The 21,047-nt window shown below is 43.9% G+C and overlaps 1 protein-coding gene across 2 annotated transcripts in view; it reads left to right on the top strand.

The window, feature by feature from the left end:
• ccser1 (coiled-coil serine-rich protein 1) overlaps positions 1 to 9,483 on the top strand; it is a 91,389-nt gene extending 81,906 nt beyond the window's left edge. Inside the window, exons 11-12 of one of the 2 annotated variants that reach the window (XR_012963865.1) lie at positions 5,762 to 6,866; positions 8,195 to 9,483. Coding sequence is in view for 1 of the 2 variants with exons in the window: in XM_076154032.1 (XP_076010147.1) it covers positions 5,762 to 6,586 (825 nt within the window). In the remaining variant the exon portion in view is untranslated. Of the gene's footprint in view, positions 1 to 5,761 lie in introns of both variants that reach the window. The other variant, XM_076154032.1, reaches the window with a different exon arrangement.
• The last annotated feature ends 11,564 nt before the right edge of the window (positions 9,484 to 21,047 follow it).

Here is a 21,047-nt window from a genome sequence, read left to right as displayed (position 1 = left end):
AAATACCCCGCACAAAACATGCAGTGATGAAGATATTTGCGACTTGGACGCTTATTTGCATCTTGCCTAGTAAAATCTGGCCTTCGGTCTAAATTAAAGGGACAGAAGGAACATGTGCATTAAATGTATATCCTAACTTTGCAGCCGTTCCCCTCGGCTGTTGCTTTAACTCGTTTCTTTTTCCTTTTTTTAGTAGTGATATGGGTAAAGATGGCTCAATCTTAAACACTGTAATATATTCAGTCCTTTAGCTTTGCTGATGTGCAGTTGCCCTGTCTGTGATCTCGTACGTCTAAATATAAATCACAGACGCAGAATCCAGTGCGGTACATCTGGGTTACAGCAGGTCTCTGTGATTCGGTGCTGCTGCTAAATAAAACATTAACCTTATGTGGTAATGTTGCACAAATACAGTAACAGCATTAAGGGTTAGGTGTCATTATGAATGGATTAGCTGTGCAGTACATCACATTAGTGTTCTGACTGTGTGTGAGCCTGGAGCAATGACATCCTGATGTGACAGTCGGTCAGCTGGTTAGTGCTTTGCTGCAATGTGTGCTTGATTGACAGCTAGAGCCACACAAGCGCAGCAGCTTTGGTCCTCACCCTTTCTTTGTGTCTCGGCGCCCAAATTCTGCACGTAGAAACAGTTTTCTGTCCTCTATCCCTCTCTCCTGCTCTGTGGTCTCCAGAATGCAGTAGCGCACCATCAATCCTTTCGCTGTCGGGGACTATTCAGTCCTGCCTGCCACCGGCATTCTTAAGTACTAGGTTACATAATAAGCAAAAAGGAGGAGGGGGAGGGAAGGAGGGGAGACGGACGGGGAAGATGAGAGATAAGGAGAAGGAAAGTCATTAGGGGAGGGAAGACGTTTTGAGATGAGACAAGAAGTTAGGAAGGAGAAGAAGAGACAAAGAGAAGGAGAACTGATTTAATTCACTATTATATCCATGCTATCTGCTCTTGCCCACACAATCGTTCTCTCTGGTCCTGGACAGTCTCTCAGCGACCCCCTTATCCTGCCCCCATTAAAAAATCTAGAAGAGAATACTAAATTAGAAAAAAAATGGATCAGACATGAAAAAATGTTGAATCCTTTTTTCCATTGTCCACCTCTATTGATATCACAAAATATCACAATGTGCAATACTGCAGCCTTCAGAGTCCAAACTCCTCACTACAGTCTGCTAATGGGCTGTACTATTTGATCTATCTCACTTGTTCTGTCCTGTCCTGTCCTTATGTTGCTCTGTCATGTCCTTCCTGGGCTGAAATAAACCTCTCATGATTTGCAAGTGATTGTAATTACTACAAATGCCTTCATTTTGATGTATTTGTGGTAATCCATAACATGGTAAGTGCGATTTCACTCAAAAATCAATACAAACTGAACACATAACTGGTGCAGAGACTTGACGGCTTTGAAATGGCACAGCTATGTGGTAAAATTGCAGAAAGAACGAAGGAAACAGAGACAAAAGACTGAGGATTTGGAGAGATGAAAAGACGCACGAGAGGGGGAGGGGGAGGGGGGGGGGGGGGGGTTGAGTCCCTCAGGTCTCTCGCACATAATCAGAGGTTTTGCACTGCAGTGAGTGATTTGCACTTTACCATGCTGCCTTCATGATTGAGACTCTGCCCTTTGCTCAGTGCAAGGAGCAGGATTCTTACACCAAGGTCGAGGAACACGTGTCGAGAAGTGACCTTAGATTTGACCTCACGTTTCAAATATGAGCATAGACTAAATGTGCCATATTACAAATGTTTCACCCAGTCTGACTGCTAACATTTCACTAGGCCATCTCCTTTTAGCCCTAGATCGTGGTGCAGCAAAGGCTCTACACTTTGGGGAGTTGCTCTGGCCCTCTTTTGAGATTAATCCAGCAAACCTCTTTGAGTTGGAATAGGAGATTCAGTAACACAAGCAATACCTCTGTATCCCTGATGTGTAGGAACAAAGAAAACAGTGCGACTCCTCAAAGGTGACGTCACAACTTGTTTTGCTTTTTTCTCTGCATCACTTGTATAATAAATGGACCTGACCAGACTGTGGTACAGCGCTGGCACTGCGTTGTTGTAACGGCTTTGTTTTAAGGCTCCTTCAGGTGATTTTAATGCTCCAGATTTACTGCCACTTCTCTTAAGCTGAGCATCAGGACCGGAAAAGACTCAAGTCGCCTCTTTCTTTTCATATTCTCACATAAAAGCAGTGTCAGGGTGGTTTAATGAGGCGTTGTCTCCAAGGCTGAGTTTGCCACACTGAGCGTAACTATGTAAATAAATGTGACTGACACTGTTTGTTCTTGTAAAGATAAACTGGAGGTGGAGAGTTTCCAACATTTGGAAAGTGTATTTTACTCTGTTCCACACAGCGTTTAGAGGATCTGTGTGTCGTTCATTCTCTACTGTCGCTGTGAAGAATTAAAAACTTTTGCTGTCCAGTGTATTTCAGCCCCATGGCCTTCATTAGGGATGGAATGTATAGCACCGCTGCATAAATCCTGGCCTGTGTGATAAATGGTTCCTACAGTATAAGATTACTTCTTTGACACTGGGGCTGTGTTACACTCAGCTGTACTGTAATTACTATGATTTAGTTTGTTTGGGGGGACAAAAGTAATGAAATAAATCTCCCTCCTTCAGCGTAAAATTACTCAGACAGGTTACGGCAAAACTTTCTATGAGGAGGTTTTAGGGATTTAGAGGAGCTGTTTTATGCAAACTTGTCCATTACCTCATTGCTGTGTGTTCTTCACTGCCCAATAAAAACTCAGGCTGCAGGAGAGATGCCCTTAAATCTCACTGATTTACCTGTGTGTGTGCGTGTGTGCCTGTGCGTGTGCGTGTGTGTGCGTGTGTGTGTGTGTGTGTGTGTGTGTGAGTGTGAGTGTGAGTGAGGGTCCCCTGGGTGTTTGCACACACAGAGGCCATTCTGTCACTGGCAAACAGGCAGCCTGCTTACTGCAGAGTGTGTACTTGAGGAAGGACACCTGAGACACCTTTTTAAATCATCTCTCTCTCTCTCTCTCTCTCTCTCTCTCTCTCTCTCTCTCTCTCTTCTCTCTTTCTCTCTCTCTCTCTCTCTCTCTCTCTCTCTCTCTCTCTCTCTCTCTCTCTCTCTCTCTCTCTCTCACACACACACACACACACCTCTTGTCATCTTCCTCTCACCTACTTTCTGCCTCCACCTTTCTCATTCGCTTCCTTCTTTCCTTCGCTTGATCTCGTCTCCTCAAACACTTCGAACAGACGCGCCGCTTTGACGGTGAGCGCCCGTGCCACCAACTTCTTAACCGTGTTACTGGTAATTATTTCCTTCGGTGTCGTCTGCCAATTTGTGTCTTTCCTCACCTTACCTCGTGTTGTTTTCCCAAATGTCTCAGGGCGGAGAAACTGTAGCAGATTTTGTTAAGATTAGTGATTTAGCCCTAATTACGATGTCCCACATAAAGCTAGGGTACCGTAGAGGAAATTCAACACCGTGGCAGATCTCCCATGTTTTCTTCTACAGCACCCCTACATAGAAGCTTTGGCTGGAATGAAAATTCTCACTGCTCTTAATTAGATCAAGGAATCTGCACGAAGTCTTGTAGTGTTTATCCACTCATTAGAGTCCATTAGAAAGCAGAGGCACATTTCCCTGAGCTCTTTAACTCAGCTGTATAGACAGCGACACACTGTTTGATGTTTTGGCAGAGCACTTTGTTCTGGTTTTTGGGGCTTCTTTTTGGACATGAAAGAACTCCAGTGACGTTCATTATCTTCAGGACCCCCCCCCCCCTCCCTTTGTACTTGGGTGAAGCATTTGCTGACATTTTCTCTTAACTAAGACACCAAACTTAATGGAAAAAGTTCAGGAAAGTTTATCGTACGCTCAATTATCACATGTCGACCCAGATGTGGTAGATGAAAGCGTCTGTGGTCGCATTGGAGTCACTGTACAAGAGTTACCACCATCGATCCATAATCAAATCTATTCACCTCTCTACACGTCTTTCAAGGTGATGACAATAAAAGCCTAGGTTCATATTGGCAACAAAGATGAAATCAGAAGACTGTTGTGCTTTGTTCCCTCTAGTTTGTTCCTTTTTAAGCCTTTTGAATGTAAAAGACAAAGCCTGAGCAGTGACACAGTCCGGGATTTTTGGTGCAAACAAAATGGAGTATACACTTAAAAATATGCGGGGGAAATTTCATTTTCTAAAAATGTCATAGTCGGGAAGCTCAGTATCAGAAATAGCAATGTTGAAACTGGTAAAAATGTTGACTCAGGCCCTTGTTTACTTGTTCTCCATGTGCTCCATACCGCCTCAGACGAAATTACAGCTAAGCGGAGTCACAGCTACATTCTCGGAAATCCTTTCACACTTTGAAATGCAAAAGCACCAAGATAGCAGCTCTGAGTTAAATATTAAGAGTCTGGTGGTGTTCAGGGGCTTCAAACTTACATTACACCAGCTGAATTTTGAATTATATGACTGCTCTCTTATTACTTGCATGGGAAATTAGGACTTTCTGAAGTATATAATCTTTGCATGGCCAGACTCCATTAATTATCGACCCAACGAGCTGATCCCTGCTCATTAGTCCTCCCAGCTGAGGTGTTCACAGTCTGGCTCCTATTGTTTCTGTTTCTTAGACATTTAAGCAGTTGGTCACTTGTTTTAAAAGAGAGAAGTCCGAGAGCTGCTTTAGTCTAGAAGCACACAGATGCGCCAAATGTATGATCACTATTCCTCTGTTCTCTTTTATGAGTGCCTCCCTTGTTCCTCTCCTCCACTCACCTGTGTATTCTAATACCGCCAAGTTTACCGCAGCAGTCTGGAAGCCATAATTGCACAACTACCCGAACACACACACACACACACACACACACACACACAGAAAACACATGCTCCCATGCAGGCGAAGGCACACAGTCGATTGCGTCTGCAGAAATCACCTGGGCTTTCTCCCCCGCGAGGTTCAGTGTCAGATGAGATTGTGTTACATTAGTGAATGTTGGTCCCGTGTTTGTGTGTAAGAGAGAATGGAAGAGAAAGCAGGAGAGAGAGAGAGAGAGAGGGAGAGAGAGAGAGAGCAGGGAGAAGGTGATAGTGATATGTTGCATAAGAGGTGCAGCCGAGTGTGAAAGGGAACAGGTGGCTCCCTTTTCTGCCATCTATGCTTTATGTTCCGTCGTTCCCATTCCGGGTGCGAGTGTGAGAGTGAGGGCGAGGAAGACGACGGAGGAAGACGACCTATTGCTTTCTATGCGGCGAGCAGCTTGTTTGCCTAACTCATACATACAGTACATGCACCTTAGCTTGTCCTAGTTCAGTGTGTGTGTGTGTGTGTGTGTGTGTGTGTGTGCGTGTGTGTGCGTGTCTGTGTGTGCGTGTTGTAGTTTAATGCATTTGTGAGTCTGTTCTTTAGTAAGCAGGGTTCCGGTTGGTTTAGAAACAATTAGAACAAGCTGCAGAAGCCCACAGAGATCGTTCTCCAAATGTCACCCAATTAACAATCTACACTGAACATACAATGTGTCTCTCTCTCTCTCTCTCTCACACACACACACACACAAACACACTTGTCTCTGCTCACTCCCCACTGTGCCTGGCTGTGGCTGTGCCCCCCGGATAAATTCATTGAATTGCTCTCAACATACAGCAGGTACACAGCACACACTCTGACAGAGCCACAGAGAAACACATTGTGAAGTCACTCTCTTCTCTCCTCTTGTTCCCTCTTCCTCTCTCTCTCTCTCTCTCTCTCTCTCAGATCAACCTTCCAGGCCGGTGGTCAGGGCTCGGCAGCAGCAGCAGCAGCAGCAGCAGCAACATCCTGGCCCCAAGGGAGCGAAGGGTGGTGCGGGTTGCGGGGGCAGCACACGTCGGGGACCTCACTAGCCAGCACCTCCCCCCTCACCACCTCCCCCCTCTGCACGGCCGTCCTCCTGCTTTGGAACGACACACTGCCAGGGAGGAGCGCCACGTTCAGGGGGTGATCGGCCTCTTGGCACAGTCCTCAGTCAGAGCCCCCCCTCCGACTCCGGGCTCCTTCAACCAATCCTTCGTCCTGCCTGCAGAGTCGGCCCGAGCCTCAGCCTTGGCCCAGCTCAGCCCGGGATCAGAACGAGATCAAGCACCTGTTTCATCCCCTCCCCCGAGGCCGCCAGAGGAGGCTTCCTCCTCCTCTGAATCCTTAACTCTAGCAGCAGCAGGAGGAGGAGAAGGAGGTGATCTGTTAGGCGGGGGTAGAAGAGGAGGAGGAGGGGGAGGAGGAGGAGAGGAGCAGCACCTCCCGCCGAGTCATATCCCCCGTGCAGTAGGTTCCAGCTCCTCCAGCCTCCACAGCCTGGCGAGCAGAGCCAGCCCCTCCCCCAGCCTTTCATCATCTGAGCGAACCTCCCCTCCACCTCCCACTCCCTCTCCTGCCTCCTCCTCTTCCTCCTCCTCCTCGTCCTCCTCCTCCATGTTTACGGGTCGTTTAGGACAACCGCCACGAGGCCCCCTGTCCCTGCACAGTTACAGTCGTAAAAACGTCTTCCTCCAACACTCGCTACACACTGCCGAACTGCAGGCCCTGACGCAGAGAGACAGCTGAGGGCACACAGACAGTCACACACTCCTCCGTCCACGCCGCGAGCAGCCGTATCAGTGACTCCATGAAGTGTGTGTGTGACCTTGATGCTGCTTCTTCTACATGCTGCTTGTGTTTGACTGTCTGTCGACCTCCCACTCAATCATCACACACACTTAACTCCATCTCGTAATTATATTATCAATAGCTTTGCTCACTTGAACACACGGCGCAGTATACACACACACACACACACACACATACCATCACCACCTGTGGTTCCCCCACTTCAGAGAGAGATGAGGTATGTAGTGATGTGTGGGTGTGTGTGTGTGTGTGTGTGTGTTTGTGTGTGTGTGCGTGCGTGTTAATTTCTTTATTTTTATCGATTTCTTTTGCAATGTTTTGTACCAGTAAGAACCATGTGCTGCTTAAGGAACTGCTGTATGGGCCTGACAATGATTTGCGCTTGTAATTGTATATTCCCACGTTGCCAAAACCCCTTAGACATTAGAGTGGACTCTCCATGCTGTGATTCCCACTTAGTCCATGTTCAGAAAAACTTATTTAAGAGAAAAATCCACAGCCAATGATCCTTTTTCCTTTTAACTGCATGCTTTTTAAATTAGGAAAACACAGGTGAGCATTTTTATACTGCAACAAAAGTGGGAATGGGTAAAAAAAAACTTTTATTGTCTTAATAATGTGTGTGTGTCAACGATCACCTCAGTGTTTAGGGACTCAAACCTGCCATCACCTCACCGACAGCTACACCAAGGCCAGTGTGCTCACGTGAAGAAGAGCATTAGAAGACACTGGAACACTTGTTGTTTTGTAGATGCACATTGTTGTAATGTTACCCGGGAGATTGATTTCTATCTGTAATGTTAGATTAGTACAGATTGCCACAACAACAAGTTTCAATGTGTCATTTTGCAAACTTCACGTTAACAATGAGGAAATGTTAGTAAAGTAACCAGCCATCCCGATTAACTCCGCCCAGGGATGTAAACGATACGGACCAACAACAATCAAGCGACGGAGACGTTTAGGAGGGCGGAGTATCAAACAGCAACATCTACCGGTGCTTTTATAAATGTGGTTATCTGTATCCGTTTTGGGGATTTTAAAATAAGCAAGTGACATAATTGGCTATCAGGTATTTAACTTTGTTTTATTTTTTAACTTGGAACTGATTGTAAACCGGTTCTGCGCAGGAAAGTTGGCGATCGAATGCGCCGAAGAGAACAAGTTTGACAAAATGTATCGCATTTCTAAAAGCATCTGAGCTGATTGAGCTGATCACACACTCCTCCTGTCTTATCTCTGTTTGATTTAAACACTTAAATGTGTCGGTTACTCTTTTTAAACCGACATAATGAGATAGTATGTAGTAACACAAAGCGAATAATGAGATTTCCACGTAACCTGAGTCCCATCCATGTTTCTCACACCTACCTTTGTTTTCCTGTCACCAGTTGGACTGCAAATAACTTTTACTGCTGTTTTCTACAAAAAAAAAAAGAAACTACAAAAAAACCCCTCCTGAGCGGTTCTGGTCCGTCTCTGTTAAATACATTTGCTGTGTAGAACTGATCAGACTGTGAACAACCTTCTTTTTTCCCCCCACAGGCTCGGAGTAAACAAGTGTTATTAATGTCAAACGGGAGCTGGGAGCCTGTCCTGCTGCTAAGCACGGATCACAAGTTCACAGCTTTTGGCGTCTACAGAAAATGTGAGATACTGGAGGAAAGTTGTTGACCTTGTCTGTCTCTTAACTGCAGTGAGGCTGTAGGGCAGGTGTGGGAAAATGTGTATTTGTGTGTATGTATACACACCTCAGAGGTGAAGGTGAAGTAAAGCTTGTAGGAACACAGCTTTTTACCTCCTACTCTTTTACTTCTGTTTTTAGATTCCCTCTCTTAATGCCTCTTTCGCCTTCTTCCCTCTTCTGTTGTTTCACTGCCTTGGTCGTTCCCTCCTTTTTCCCTCTCTATAGTCTCCTTATTCCCTTCGATTTCCCCTCCCTCCCTCCCTCCCTCTGTCCTCTAGCTCTCCACTGCCCCATTTCCTCCTCTTTTCCCTCCCTTATCTTCCTCCCCTCCTCTCTCATATCCCGAGTCTCTCTTTCTTCCTGTTTGGCTCACATTCCCTCCCTGGCTTTAGCCTATGTGCCCACAGCTTCAATTGTCATGCAGTTTATCTAAAACATTCTAATGCAGTGCTACTGTGCTGTGAGTTCCATCCGTCCTCTCTCCCAGGTTTAGTCCAGCAGCAGCAGCAGCGGCCTGGCTCCCATCCTCAGCTCCATATTTTGGCCGTTCTTGATCGAAATATACAAAACAATAGAGCGTAAGACTCCCATCTGACATGTCCAGATATTCTTCTTCATCATAATTAAAACGTTGGGATTGTTTCAAAAAAAGAAGGAGAACGATTGACGTCATTTGCTTTCTGTTGTGATTTTGTAAAAAGGAAAAAGCCACGTTTGACCTTTGACCCTCTGAGGTGGCGGTCGAATGAACTCACACTGAATTTCATTTGTGGAACACGAGAAGATGACACTTTGAATCGGACATTAATTAACATCACCCAATTTCCCATGATCCTTTGCAACATGTGGTGCATTCCTGACTGCACTCCTTTGTGGTGAAGTTATTTATTGTTTTATTGCCTTATTTATATTTATTGTTATAGAATTAGTTTCTCAAAAGCATATTGGCATGAAATGAAGTTGATGATCCTAATCAGGATGAAAATGACAATAATAATGACATCATTATGATAACTCAATGCTATCTCAGCCTTTTCAGAACAATATGTTTGTGTTTAAACTGTAATAATGATGTTGAATTGTTTAATTGTACATACATCATTAAAACTGCCCCTGATGAACGAGGACTGTTCAAGTAAACAAAGTGTTCAATTTGGAAAAATTAACAATATAACTCACGTTGTGGGCATACATGAGATTAAACTACTTCAGAACACAAAGGTTTGTTTTCCACCAACAAATGTCAGATGTAGTCGGAGCGGCGATCAAACAGTTTGAAGCTAAACTATTCTGACAGCTCCATGTTGAAGTTTGAATCGGATATCAAGTGGAGTCTTTGCACTTAACAGCAGATTTTGTGCACAGACGACGCTTCTGCACTGCATAAGAAGACGGAAAGATGTGACTTTGGGACATTTAGCCTCGTGTGTGACCCAAACTCCTCCTGCAGAGATGATGATAATCCAATGAAGCTGCTTTTTCAGCTCAGGATGAATTTGGGGTCGGATATATGAAACTTTTTCCAAAGGGATGCCTCTTGCTGTGAGACCAAACTGAGCGCTTATCTTCATGTTCCCCCTCCTCGGGTCTCTTCATACTGATGTTCTTCACTCGCCACGCTCTCAGAACTGGAAATTTATATGTTTGACACCAACTTTTGGGTTTACTTGTGGTCAAAAAAAAAGTTTTTTGTTTCCTCTGTATCACAATTGTTAGAGTTATTAATATTTAATATGAATAAAATCAATGAAAGCTACCAAATAGATTTTACTCTTTTTTTCCCCATTCCTTCCTCCCTTTTTGAAGCTGGATGCATTGGAATGTCTAAATGCCCACAAGAAGGTGAATAAATAGATTCTCAGGTGGAATCCATGGTGGAAGAAAAGAGACAACATTTTCCACAGAAACCTTTGAGATGATTCTAGACAGCTGTGCGTGAAAACACAAAGAACTTCACCTCATTTTAGATCAGACTCCAACCTATATTAGCTTTCGTTCTGCAATGAAATTAAGTATGCGAGTATTCAGAAAAATCTCTTGTCAGAATGGATTTGCATCCATGCGTTGGCATGACGACATTGTGAGTGTTTAACCCTTAGGGAAGATTTGTAAACTTATTATTTCAGGACTCACTCAATCAGCATCAGACATGTTGTCACTGGCTGACTGGCTCATATATACACACGGTGGGATGTGTGTGTGTATATATGGGCTGTAAATGATATTACAGAAGGTCAACGCAGCAGTAAACACACAGCTGCTGTGAAGTCAGGAGCAGTCACAGTCATGGATACTTCACATTATGTTTCCTGTTAATGCTGCATACAGGACCTGGCTTTGAATTGGATTGCTTTTGCAATAAAATAAATAAATGAGAAAGTCTACAAACACAGTAACACATCTCTCTCATCATTGAATCTGATTGGCCCATATTCTCTGTCAAACTGCTGCTTTACACTGCCACTTATTTACACCTTTACAAGATGATGACAAAGCAGTTGCTCTTCTATAAACTCTGCCTTTGTGAAGCTTGTGTGTTCTTTGTCTTTGATGCTGTCAGAATGGTGTTCATTCAGATCTATGAGGCCGTTAGAGGGCACTATTAAAGCTGGTTGTTTGGTTTAGGTGGGCCAGCTTGCACAGGCACAACTAAATGGAATGCAGCCATTGCTAATATCTCTTCCTTGACTACAACTGGGAGAAAGATCAGTAAGATTCCAATATGTTGCTTCAAATACATTGCCCCCCTCATGCATGTTGTAATGATGGCGGACAGCACGTTACACACTCACACCCTCCGACTGTAAAACCATTGCATCTGTGTAAACAACTTTTTTTTGGTGCAGAACTTTGGTGGTTGGAACTCTGGCGGTTTGAGCCGCCACACAGTTTAGAAGCTGCTCACAACATAAACTTGCCTAATTTGTTTACTAATTCTACCAGAAATGACTGTCATAACAGAGGTTTTGTACTGCTGCATGTTTTCATTTTAGCGGGTATGTACTAAAAGTGATTATGTTAATGAGCACAGCTGCAACTGATCTGATTCCTCTCTCTCTGTCTCTCTCTCTCTCTCTCCAGTTTCTTTCTTTATTTCTTCAAGAAATTCAATATTTCTATACATAATTACCCACAAAACTTCAGCATAGTTAACCATAGAGAAACTTCTGGGTTTGTTTATAGTGAATTTATTGCTTTTATTTATGCATTTTTATGCATAGACTCATTTTCTGATTTGTTTCCCTTGAATTATGTTTGACTGTGAATAATGAAAGTATAAGATACATTTTTATTGGAGACAGCATCTGATGACATAACAATGTGCATGTGGTTAAAGAACATGTTTGAGGCTATCCTTTAATACATAGAGAGCTAGGTAGACTGTAAGGATAATATCTAGACAATGAAGTTGTTACAATTGTTTAATGTAGTGAAGAGAAGTTGTGCATCACTTTCAGTATCAGATGAGGAACTAATAACAGAGTGACTCCCTGCTGCGTTAAGTGTCAGTCTTATAGTTCACATGCTGATTTTGCAGCTAAGTGGAACACAGCCAGTCATTAACATTCACAACTGCACCTGAGCTTTTCCTGCCACAAAACTTTACTTGACTTTCTATTGTGTTTTAAAGGAGGTGGGTGTGTTTCCCGGGCACAGTAGCAGTGGTGTGTGACGTTACCTTGTCCAATCCTGTGTCAGCCTGAGTTTTAGACGGATCGATGCGGGTTCTGAGGCACTGCCAGACCACTCAGTCAAAATGTCGCTCCAAGCGTTTGGCTCCATGGCTTAGTGTGTTGACAGTCAAGCTTCCCTTATTCCTGCAAGCCTGGAAGGAAGGACACTGAGAGGTGTGTGTATGTGTGTGTGTGTGTGAGGGAAAGAGAGGGAGGCTTTTATTTTACTTCCTTGAGTATGAATTCAAACTATTTTTGTCACTGCACCAATCACTGATGCCTGTAGTATCCTAATGTGATCTGTGTGTTCCTCTGCCAGTGTGTGGATGTGTGTGTGTGTGGATCCATTCAGCCTCGTCCCCATCCGCCCTTTGCTTGCCCTCTCCTGACCGCGTTGCTCTCGTCATCCCTGTGTTTGTCCAAATCAAACCTCTGATTGCGGTGCCACAGGGCCTTTACACTGCTCACTTTGAGGCAAAGGCTGACACACACACACACACACAGGCGCCCACACACACATTCAGGCAAACCCTCAGCGCAGCATGCAGCCAGTCAGTTTGGACACACACTCCTAACCCTCTGTTTTGCCTGGAGTAACAGACGAGACACACACGCACAAACACCACTGGCAGCCAAAATAAATTAGACTCATTTCCTGTAGGTTTTCAGGCCTAAAGTGAGATTGTAAAAGCAGTAACAACACAACACAACACAACACTGAACCCTTTGGACTCTGCATTGGTTTCAAAATTCATTCATTGAGTCCCAAAACATTTCCTCACGTTTGCTGTGTTGGAATGTTTTTGCTCGGTTTGCGTTTGTTAGCATTACAGCATTCAAGCAAACACACAGACAACCATAAGTTAGTTTCAGTGACTTTGATTATGATGCAGGTTGTTTGTCTCTTCTTTGTTCACACTCACCATCTGGCTCTGCTAGGGGGAGGAGCCTGCCTGGCATTTCCTGATTCTTATGGTCTTGGTGGTGTCATGGCCCAACATCACCGGGCCAAACCAAGTGGAGGGGTTTTCTTTTCTGCCGACATGTTTTCTTTTGTGTGTTTGATGCATTTTAAAGTTGTGTATCAGTATTAGTTTTGTTTTGTAGAGGGATTTGATGATGCAGATGATGTTGCTAGGAGTTCAAGAATGATACGGTATTTCCTAGTATTACAGTTACAATGTGGGGTAACCGTTAAGTCCTTATGGTTCTGGCTGAAGTGAACTGATTGCACTATATGAGGAAAGGCTGTGCTGCTAAGTCCCTGTATATTTGGAAATAAAGAATAAAGTCTTTCCCGAGGTTCACTTGAAATGGAGAGATGTAAATAAATGCTCACCTCTGAGAAATCAAGATGGCTGCCTACCTTCCGCCTCCCTTGACACTTGAGCTCAACCACCAGCTGATGAAGGTGCAACGACGGTACATATATCTTTGTTTTCTACGTTACAACCTCAAGTGATGTTGCCTAACTGCCGTCCAATCATTCTAATGCCGATCACTAGTACGGAACATTCTTCACAATTCAGCCTCCCAGCACAATACTGCCATGTTGCCATAGCAGCATAAACATTGTACACTCGATGCACTTTTTTCTTTCAAATTAAGTAGCTTAAGTAGGAAAGCTTCATGGTTTCCCTCAGTGAGATCAGGTAAACACTTCCTCTCTATGGCCCCGGGTGTGTAACCTTCCTCCTGACCTGCAGTTTCAACATCGATCCAGCAGTGCTCAGCTGCTCAGACTGAGCACATGTTGTCCATTTCTTTGATCTTCTCCATCCATTAGACTGCAGAGGAGAAAATGTGATTGAATCAAGTTTGCAAGTTTTCATTATGATATTCTCACTGGAAAATTAAAAACTATTCAGCAAGAAAAATGGCAGATGGCATTTATGAAATTGATTGCAGGTCAGCTTTCTTTTCATCATCATCATTATCATAATCATCATCATCATCATCATCATCATCATCATCATCATCAGCTCCCCAACAGCCAGATTTTCTGTATTTTGTTGCCAACAAGGAACTTTCCACTTCCAATGTACAGTCAATTTACTGTCACTTGCTTTTGCCATTGTTATTTGCTGTTACTTCGTAAACAAATAAGTCTCAATTCGGAGTCGGGTGACAGACACTCGATGTGCGTTTGGCAGTGCAGCAACTACAAATTCATCTTAAAAATGCTTCTTTCTGCTGGATTCAGTTTCTCACTGCTCATTTTAAGAAGGCAAATATTGGAATGATCATCATATTGGACCAAATCTATCCTAAAACAACAATAATATTCATCATCACTGTGTGAAGAATACAGCCACACACACAGAGAGAAGTACACTCGCACTCCACACTCACCAGGGCAAATATTAGTAGCATTCATAATAGCATACAAGAGTACTCAGCATGTACTCACCAGTATACTCTGACTTCTACCACCATTTGCTAAATTACACACACGGATCCACGATTAACCAATAATTAAATCAACATTGTACAGAATGGCTCAGCTGGTAAAGCTTGGGCGTACACACACACACAGGCACACACACACACACACACACACACACACACACACACACACACACACACACACACACACACACACACACACACACACACACACACACACACAGATCTGTCTTATCCAATAACAGGTTACGGTTACATTTTTGGAGCTGTAGCTTCTCAGTGTTTGAACGAGGCAGTTGGTTTAACAGTTGGTGTAGTTTTATGTGGATGTGCTCGACGATGCTCATGTTGCCCACTCAGTGTCTCTGCTCTCTGCTGCTGGACTAGCACATGTACAGCGCAGGACAGATTTAGAACTGGGCTTTTTACAGGAAGCAGATGGTGGGGTTTTATGCTGTCAGCCACCGATGACTCTTTGAATCAGCCCACTCTCGCTCTCCTCTGTTCCTCCTCCGCCGAGACTGGAAATATTAAACAAAATGGGCCATATTTGGCTTGTAACAGGAAATGGACATGCTAAGGGCATGATTTCACATCCCTTCCTCTTTTCATTTCCTTTTTCGGTGCTCTTGCAGTTGGTGCGGCGTCGCATACAATTACACAAAGTCTGAGGCTCACAGATCTCGTTTTGTTGCTCTTATTGGTTGTTATCTATCTGTCGGAGCTTAGCAAGGGAAGATGTAATGGGAAATGGGATTTGTGATTAAAAAGGCATGAGTCCACCTCTTGTCATCATCGTCTGTGTCTTTACCATCCTGTTATGTCTGTGTCTGTACCTGCCGGACACACACACACACACCGGGCTGCGGCCAGGAATAGAAATACCATCAAGTCATAAATCATTTATGTCCCAGTCTCCCAAATCACCCAGAGACGGATCTTAAATCTGATTTCAGGGGGAAACATTACCAGGACAGATGTTTTAAACTCCCGTCTTCAGGTTCAGTCAACCCTGCAGTAATCCTTATCGAAGAAGACTTGATGATAGATTCACATTGTGACAGTTCTCCGGAATAAGTGCTTAATGAGTTAAAAGGTTTTATGTGGCTGTAATTGTTGAAAATAGTAAATCAGTTTAATTATGGCTGAGAGCTACGTAGAGAAAGTACATGGGCTTATTAATGTCTCCTATAATGTTTGCCTGTAATGTACTGCACTGTGTCCCATAGTGTGTTGTGTAATATAGATACATTGAGTTGTGTGTTGTTTGCTTGCAACTCAGACATTTTTGCTTTACGGGTGATAAAAGGTTTTCGCTTAAGTTGCGACACACACACACACGCACACACACACACACACACACACACACACACACACACACACACACACACACACACACACACACACACACACACACACACACACACACACACACACTCACTCACTCAATTATCCGCTATCCTTTATTCTGCCTGTGTAATTTGGCACTATGGAGTGATGTACATCCACATGCATTAATGGAACATTATAGACTGTGTGTGTGTGTGTGTGTGTGTGTGTGTGTGTGTGTGTGTGTGTGTGTGTGTGTGTGTGTGTGTGTGTTAGAGGTTGCTCTGCGGCTGGGGCAGCTCTGTCAGGGGACCACAGCAGTGACAGCAGGCTCATTTGCTGGGTGATTATCGACAGTGTTGTTGAAACTGAGGCCGCCTGCGTGCACACACACACACACACACACACACAGAGCCACACATAGAGGACTTCACACACACTGTTTCTTATTCTACATAATTATGCAGTGCAGGCAGCTACCATATGGCTGCTGTGTCTGTATCTGAGTTGAGTGTTTGTGTGTGTGTGTAGGTTTGTTTGTGTTTCTGCATCTTTATTTGTCCAGTGGTTTCATAATAACACACCTGGGTCAAATGTGAAACCAGGCTGAGCAGATGACGAAGGTTGAGAAACAAGTTTGTTTAAATTAGAGAAACATAAATAAGTTGATATCAGTATTTGTATATTTCTTTCTTTATTTGTCTTTTACTTTGTTTGGCTGTTTTTTCCCCTCATGAATAAACTGATATGACATCAACAACACTCACACTCACACTCACACTCACACATACTGTACAAGGTCTCATTGTGCATTTTGGGGTCTGAGGAACGTCCATGATATGTTCCTGTCCTTGTTCTTTTCCTCGTCCTCGTCCTCGTCCTCCCCCGTGTCCACATCCACGTTCACGTCCTCCTCTGAACAACATATCCATGAAATTCTGTAAGGTGAAGGATTGCCCAGTTTTTCAGAGAGATAAGTGCTGTAAAGAGGAACCGAGCCTCAGGCTGAGAGGACCACTGAGGGATAATCCCACACACACCTGCTCAGACCTGTCACACACACACACACACACACACACACACACACACACACACACACACACACACACACACACACACACACACACACACACACACACACACACACACACACACACACACACACACACACACACACACACACAGAGCAGTCTTTAGAATGGGACCGTAGGCTCTTGTGCTCTTTGATGTGTTTAAAACAGTGGAGCATAATCCTGCATCCTTTGATGTCGGAGCTGCGAGATCACCGCAGCGAGATAATGTAACTTTTATAGATAATTTTCTGACAGACGCAGTCGGTGACGAGGCTTTTCAGTTACTCGCTTGAAAACTTGTCTCGTTTTGAGGAAAACAAGGTTCACTCGGATTTCCATTATTTCACTCCGTTACGTCATGAAGGTGTGAAATTGACAAACTGGAATTTTCATTTTTCGAAAGACAAAAAAAGCCAAATTGGAGTTTTGATTGAACATTTTTCAGAATTCATGTGGAATACAGAAACAATTGGCCTGAAGCGTGTGTGTGTGTGTGTGTGTGTGTGTGTGTGTGTGTGTGTGTGTGTGTGTGTGTGTGTGTGTGTGTGTGTGTGTTGTATTACCTTCATTTTGTAATATTGCAGCTGTTATTATCGCTTCCTACAGCCCATAATACAGGCGACCCAACAGAGCAAAGCTGCTTAAATCTAAATATAAGTTCAGCGGGGCACAGAGGAGGACGTGGCTGAACTGAACTGAACTCCAAGGATATTAAAATCTTTGTTCGTCATGTTGCGACTTGTCAGTGAAATATTGCTTTTTTCCTCCGGCCCTGCCATCTGCTCCCTCGGGTCCCTGCAATCCTCTACCTGTCTCGTGCATCTGCTGGCCTCTCAGCCGCAACGGCGTCTTTATCGGAAAAGGGGTCGTGTTTCCTGTATTCGCACGGAGACGTTTAGACGACGACTCGCCCACCGCATTTTCTTCGATGTAAGGAGTGAGAATTTTTTATTTTACAAAAGGCTTACAGCTGAGAAGTTGTGACAGGTGCTGATGTTTTTGTGTGGGCGGCGAGTCGAAGGAGAATAAATGGAGCGGCCCTTCGTTAGAACTACAACACGAGTTCCGTTTTAAAGCAGCACGTCCACATTTCCACCAGCTCTTAGTTTCTTTCCCTCCAATATTACCTGAACTCCTCTGCTGGATGTTTGAGTCAGTCTGATTGTAGCTCAAGTTGATGTTAAAGCTAAGAACCTACTAGTGCCTGTTTCAGTCGCATTACATTCGCCTTAATCGCAGTCTAATCAAAGTGATTGACCCATAATCATCATGTAAACATACTGGGCCTTTGATAACTCGACACCCAAACTTCCAATCAAACCTTCAGTTCAGTCGGTGCAACAACATATTATTTGCTTCATGTAAATACTCTCAGCTACACTCATATGCCAGTGGCACCTAAAGTGTCTCCAGTTTAGCAGATATAAACACCCGCCCCTTCAACTAGACCACAAGGGAAATCAAGCATGTGAATGGATGTAGATGAAGCACTTCATGATGATGATTATGGGTCAATCAGTGGAGAGTAGGAAACAAAACATTTAATCTGCAGCAAAATAGCGAAGAGGAATCCTGATGCAAGACACTGGATATGAAATCTAACCAGCAGCAGACCCGGCAGACAACTTTAGATTTTGCAAATTTGACAAAACATGGACATGCGTGTATGAAATACATGTACCGCAGTCTCAACACGCAACGTCTGATAATGCAAACAATGCAACATGAATGACGGATGAACACAAAAACCAGCAGGGCCATGTTGTTGTGCTTGGCGCTCTGGGCAGGATTATGCAAACACACACACACACACACACACACACACACACACACACACACACACACACACACACACACACACACACACACGTACTTCAAGGCAAGCTGTTATGTAAATGCAAACCTAAAATGGTTGTAATTCAAGGTGAGGATAATAATAAAATATCATTACGGACCATTTTTATGCATGGCGGAAGCTTTTTAAAGATGAGTTTAAGCACACCAATATGCAACCTTCCATAGACGACCTGTTAGCTCACGTGTGGTCCTCACTCGTCTGGGTTTTACAAGCTCCAAATAAAAGCGTTGAGGATGACACCTGCAGTATATCTGTCATCACCTGAGACCTCTTATTGGCTCTCTAATCTGTAAAAAAAACAACACCACGTCTGGGTGCTATTAAGCAGCATTCACTCAGTATTCACGCCCTGATTTATACTAAACGGTCACAGACTTGGCATGCATAATGTCGTGTAAAATGCATGTGTGTGTGTGTGTGGGGGACGTGGGGTTAGTTGCAGATGAGCTATGGCTGAGTTCAGGCTGATTGACAGTCCATTACCATTAAATGATGGACACGCTCTTGTGCTGAACATTCCTGACCCGCTCCCCTGCCCCGCCCACACGCCGTGATCGAGCTGTTTTGTGCAGCGCTGCCAAAGGGCCCATGAGCCAGCTATAAACTACAAAGCCTGTGGCGCTGGGCAGGTCCATGCATCACCAAGGCCGCCATCTGCCACTGTTGGTTCCCTGCAAAAACAAAGTCACAGTTGTGCACTGCTGCAGGTTTTACCTTTTTACATGTGACAGATGCTTGTGTAGGTGCAGACAGCAACACACTGAAGCAAAGAGTAGAGGCAGAAACCACCGGATGGAAGTTAGACCTCAACTCACATTAGACGGACAAATAAGTGGATAAATGCTCGTCTGGCTCAAATTTACTTAACCTTGAAAATGATTGGAAGCCATACTTTCAAATCCATAATGCATCACCTGCACCTGCAGTCTGCCGGTCGCTGCCCACACACACTCGTCTATTAGACGCTCACAAATGACCGGACTGTCAATCAACAAAACCCTGTGCTGCCTTTTAGAAACAGCTGTGGCAGAAATTTCTGCTTTCATCACTTCCCAGAGTCCATTAGACCATCATTATGTATGCTGAAGTATAATACACACACACACACACACACACACACACACGCACACGCACACACACAGCACAACATCTGCTATACAATCAGTTGTGTACACAGTAAGTTAGCCTCTCTGTTTCTTCAGGGTTTCTTCCTCCTTTTTTATGTCCTGGTTTCATTTTTAACTCTATTGTTGTCTATTGTTAGATTTGTTCTCTTCTTTTCTTTTTCAGCTTTCCATTTCATCTGCAGAACAGGAAGCCATTTAACTGAATTTCTTAATTGGCCTTTGTTTTTATTCCTGTATAAATATATGAACTATAAAGCTATAAATTGCTCCATAACACTGTGGTTGTGTGTGTCTGTGTGCGTGCGCGTGTGTGTGTGTGTGTGTGTGACATTGAGCGACCTGTTCAGTTAGTTTGTGCCTCATTGTTTCCTTGTTTCTCTTCCTGCAGCCCATGCCAGGGAAATCGATCTCGGTTCGATATGTTTGTGGACTCGGGGATCCTTTCAGTGTGTCTCAGAGGGGACGAGGAGACGAGGAGGGAGGAGGCATCCAGAGGAGCTTTATGAAAGGAACACACAGGTGCATTCTTTACCTTTACTGGGGGCTTGTTTACCAATTGATCACTGAAATCTGAACAGATAGAAAAGTCAAACGAGCAGCATCACTGAATCTCTTTGGTCACCAGGACAAAAATAGAAAATACAGCTGAGATGATTCCTGTTGAAATTGATTACGTGTGTTGTGCAAACTGTGAATTCTGGTGCTTTTATGTGTTAGATTTCTCAGAAAGCTTCACATTTTCATGCTCCCTTCCAGGCTACATGCCTCTCGGCTGAGTGAGAAGTGAGGAGTCCAATTATTTCCTCCGTAGCTGCAGACTGTGTTGTTATTTTCAACGGACAGGCTATTAGCACAAACATTTCCCTTTACAAACCAATTACTGTGATTTGAAATGTCTATCATTGTTATGTCAACGGTGCCAACCAGGGAACAAAACTTTATCAGGACAAAATCACAGCCCACTAAATCAACAACAGTACTGTTTGTCCCCACAATCTGCGTAGAATGAATGCCAGCACTGTTCCTGTGTATTTTTAGGAGCTCTATGCCAAAGAGTCACTTCAGATGAATCAGTAGATGAATCATTTGTATGATTTCTGAATATTTCAGCTACGGAGACAAAAGGCTCATGCATCAACAAGCTGTCACATTCACTCTCTTTTCTCCCTCTAATTTTGTGAAAAAGTATGAAGCCCGTCTCAGAAATAACTGCAGCTTGGTGACGCACACACACACACACACAC

This window comes from Genypterus blacodes, unplaced genomic scaffold (genome assembly GCF_046128005.1).
Source record: "Genypterus blacodes isolate CSIRO-AG114 ecotype Tasmania unplaced genomic scaffold, CSIRO-AGI_Gbla_v1 ptg000061l_1, whole genome shotgun sequence".
In the NCBI taxonomy this organism is placed as follows: Eukaryota; Metazoa; Chordata; class Actinopteri; order Ophidiiformes; family Ophidiidae; genus Genypterus; species Genypterus blacodes.
This window is presented reverse-complemented; position numbering and strand designations above follow the sequence as displayed.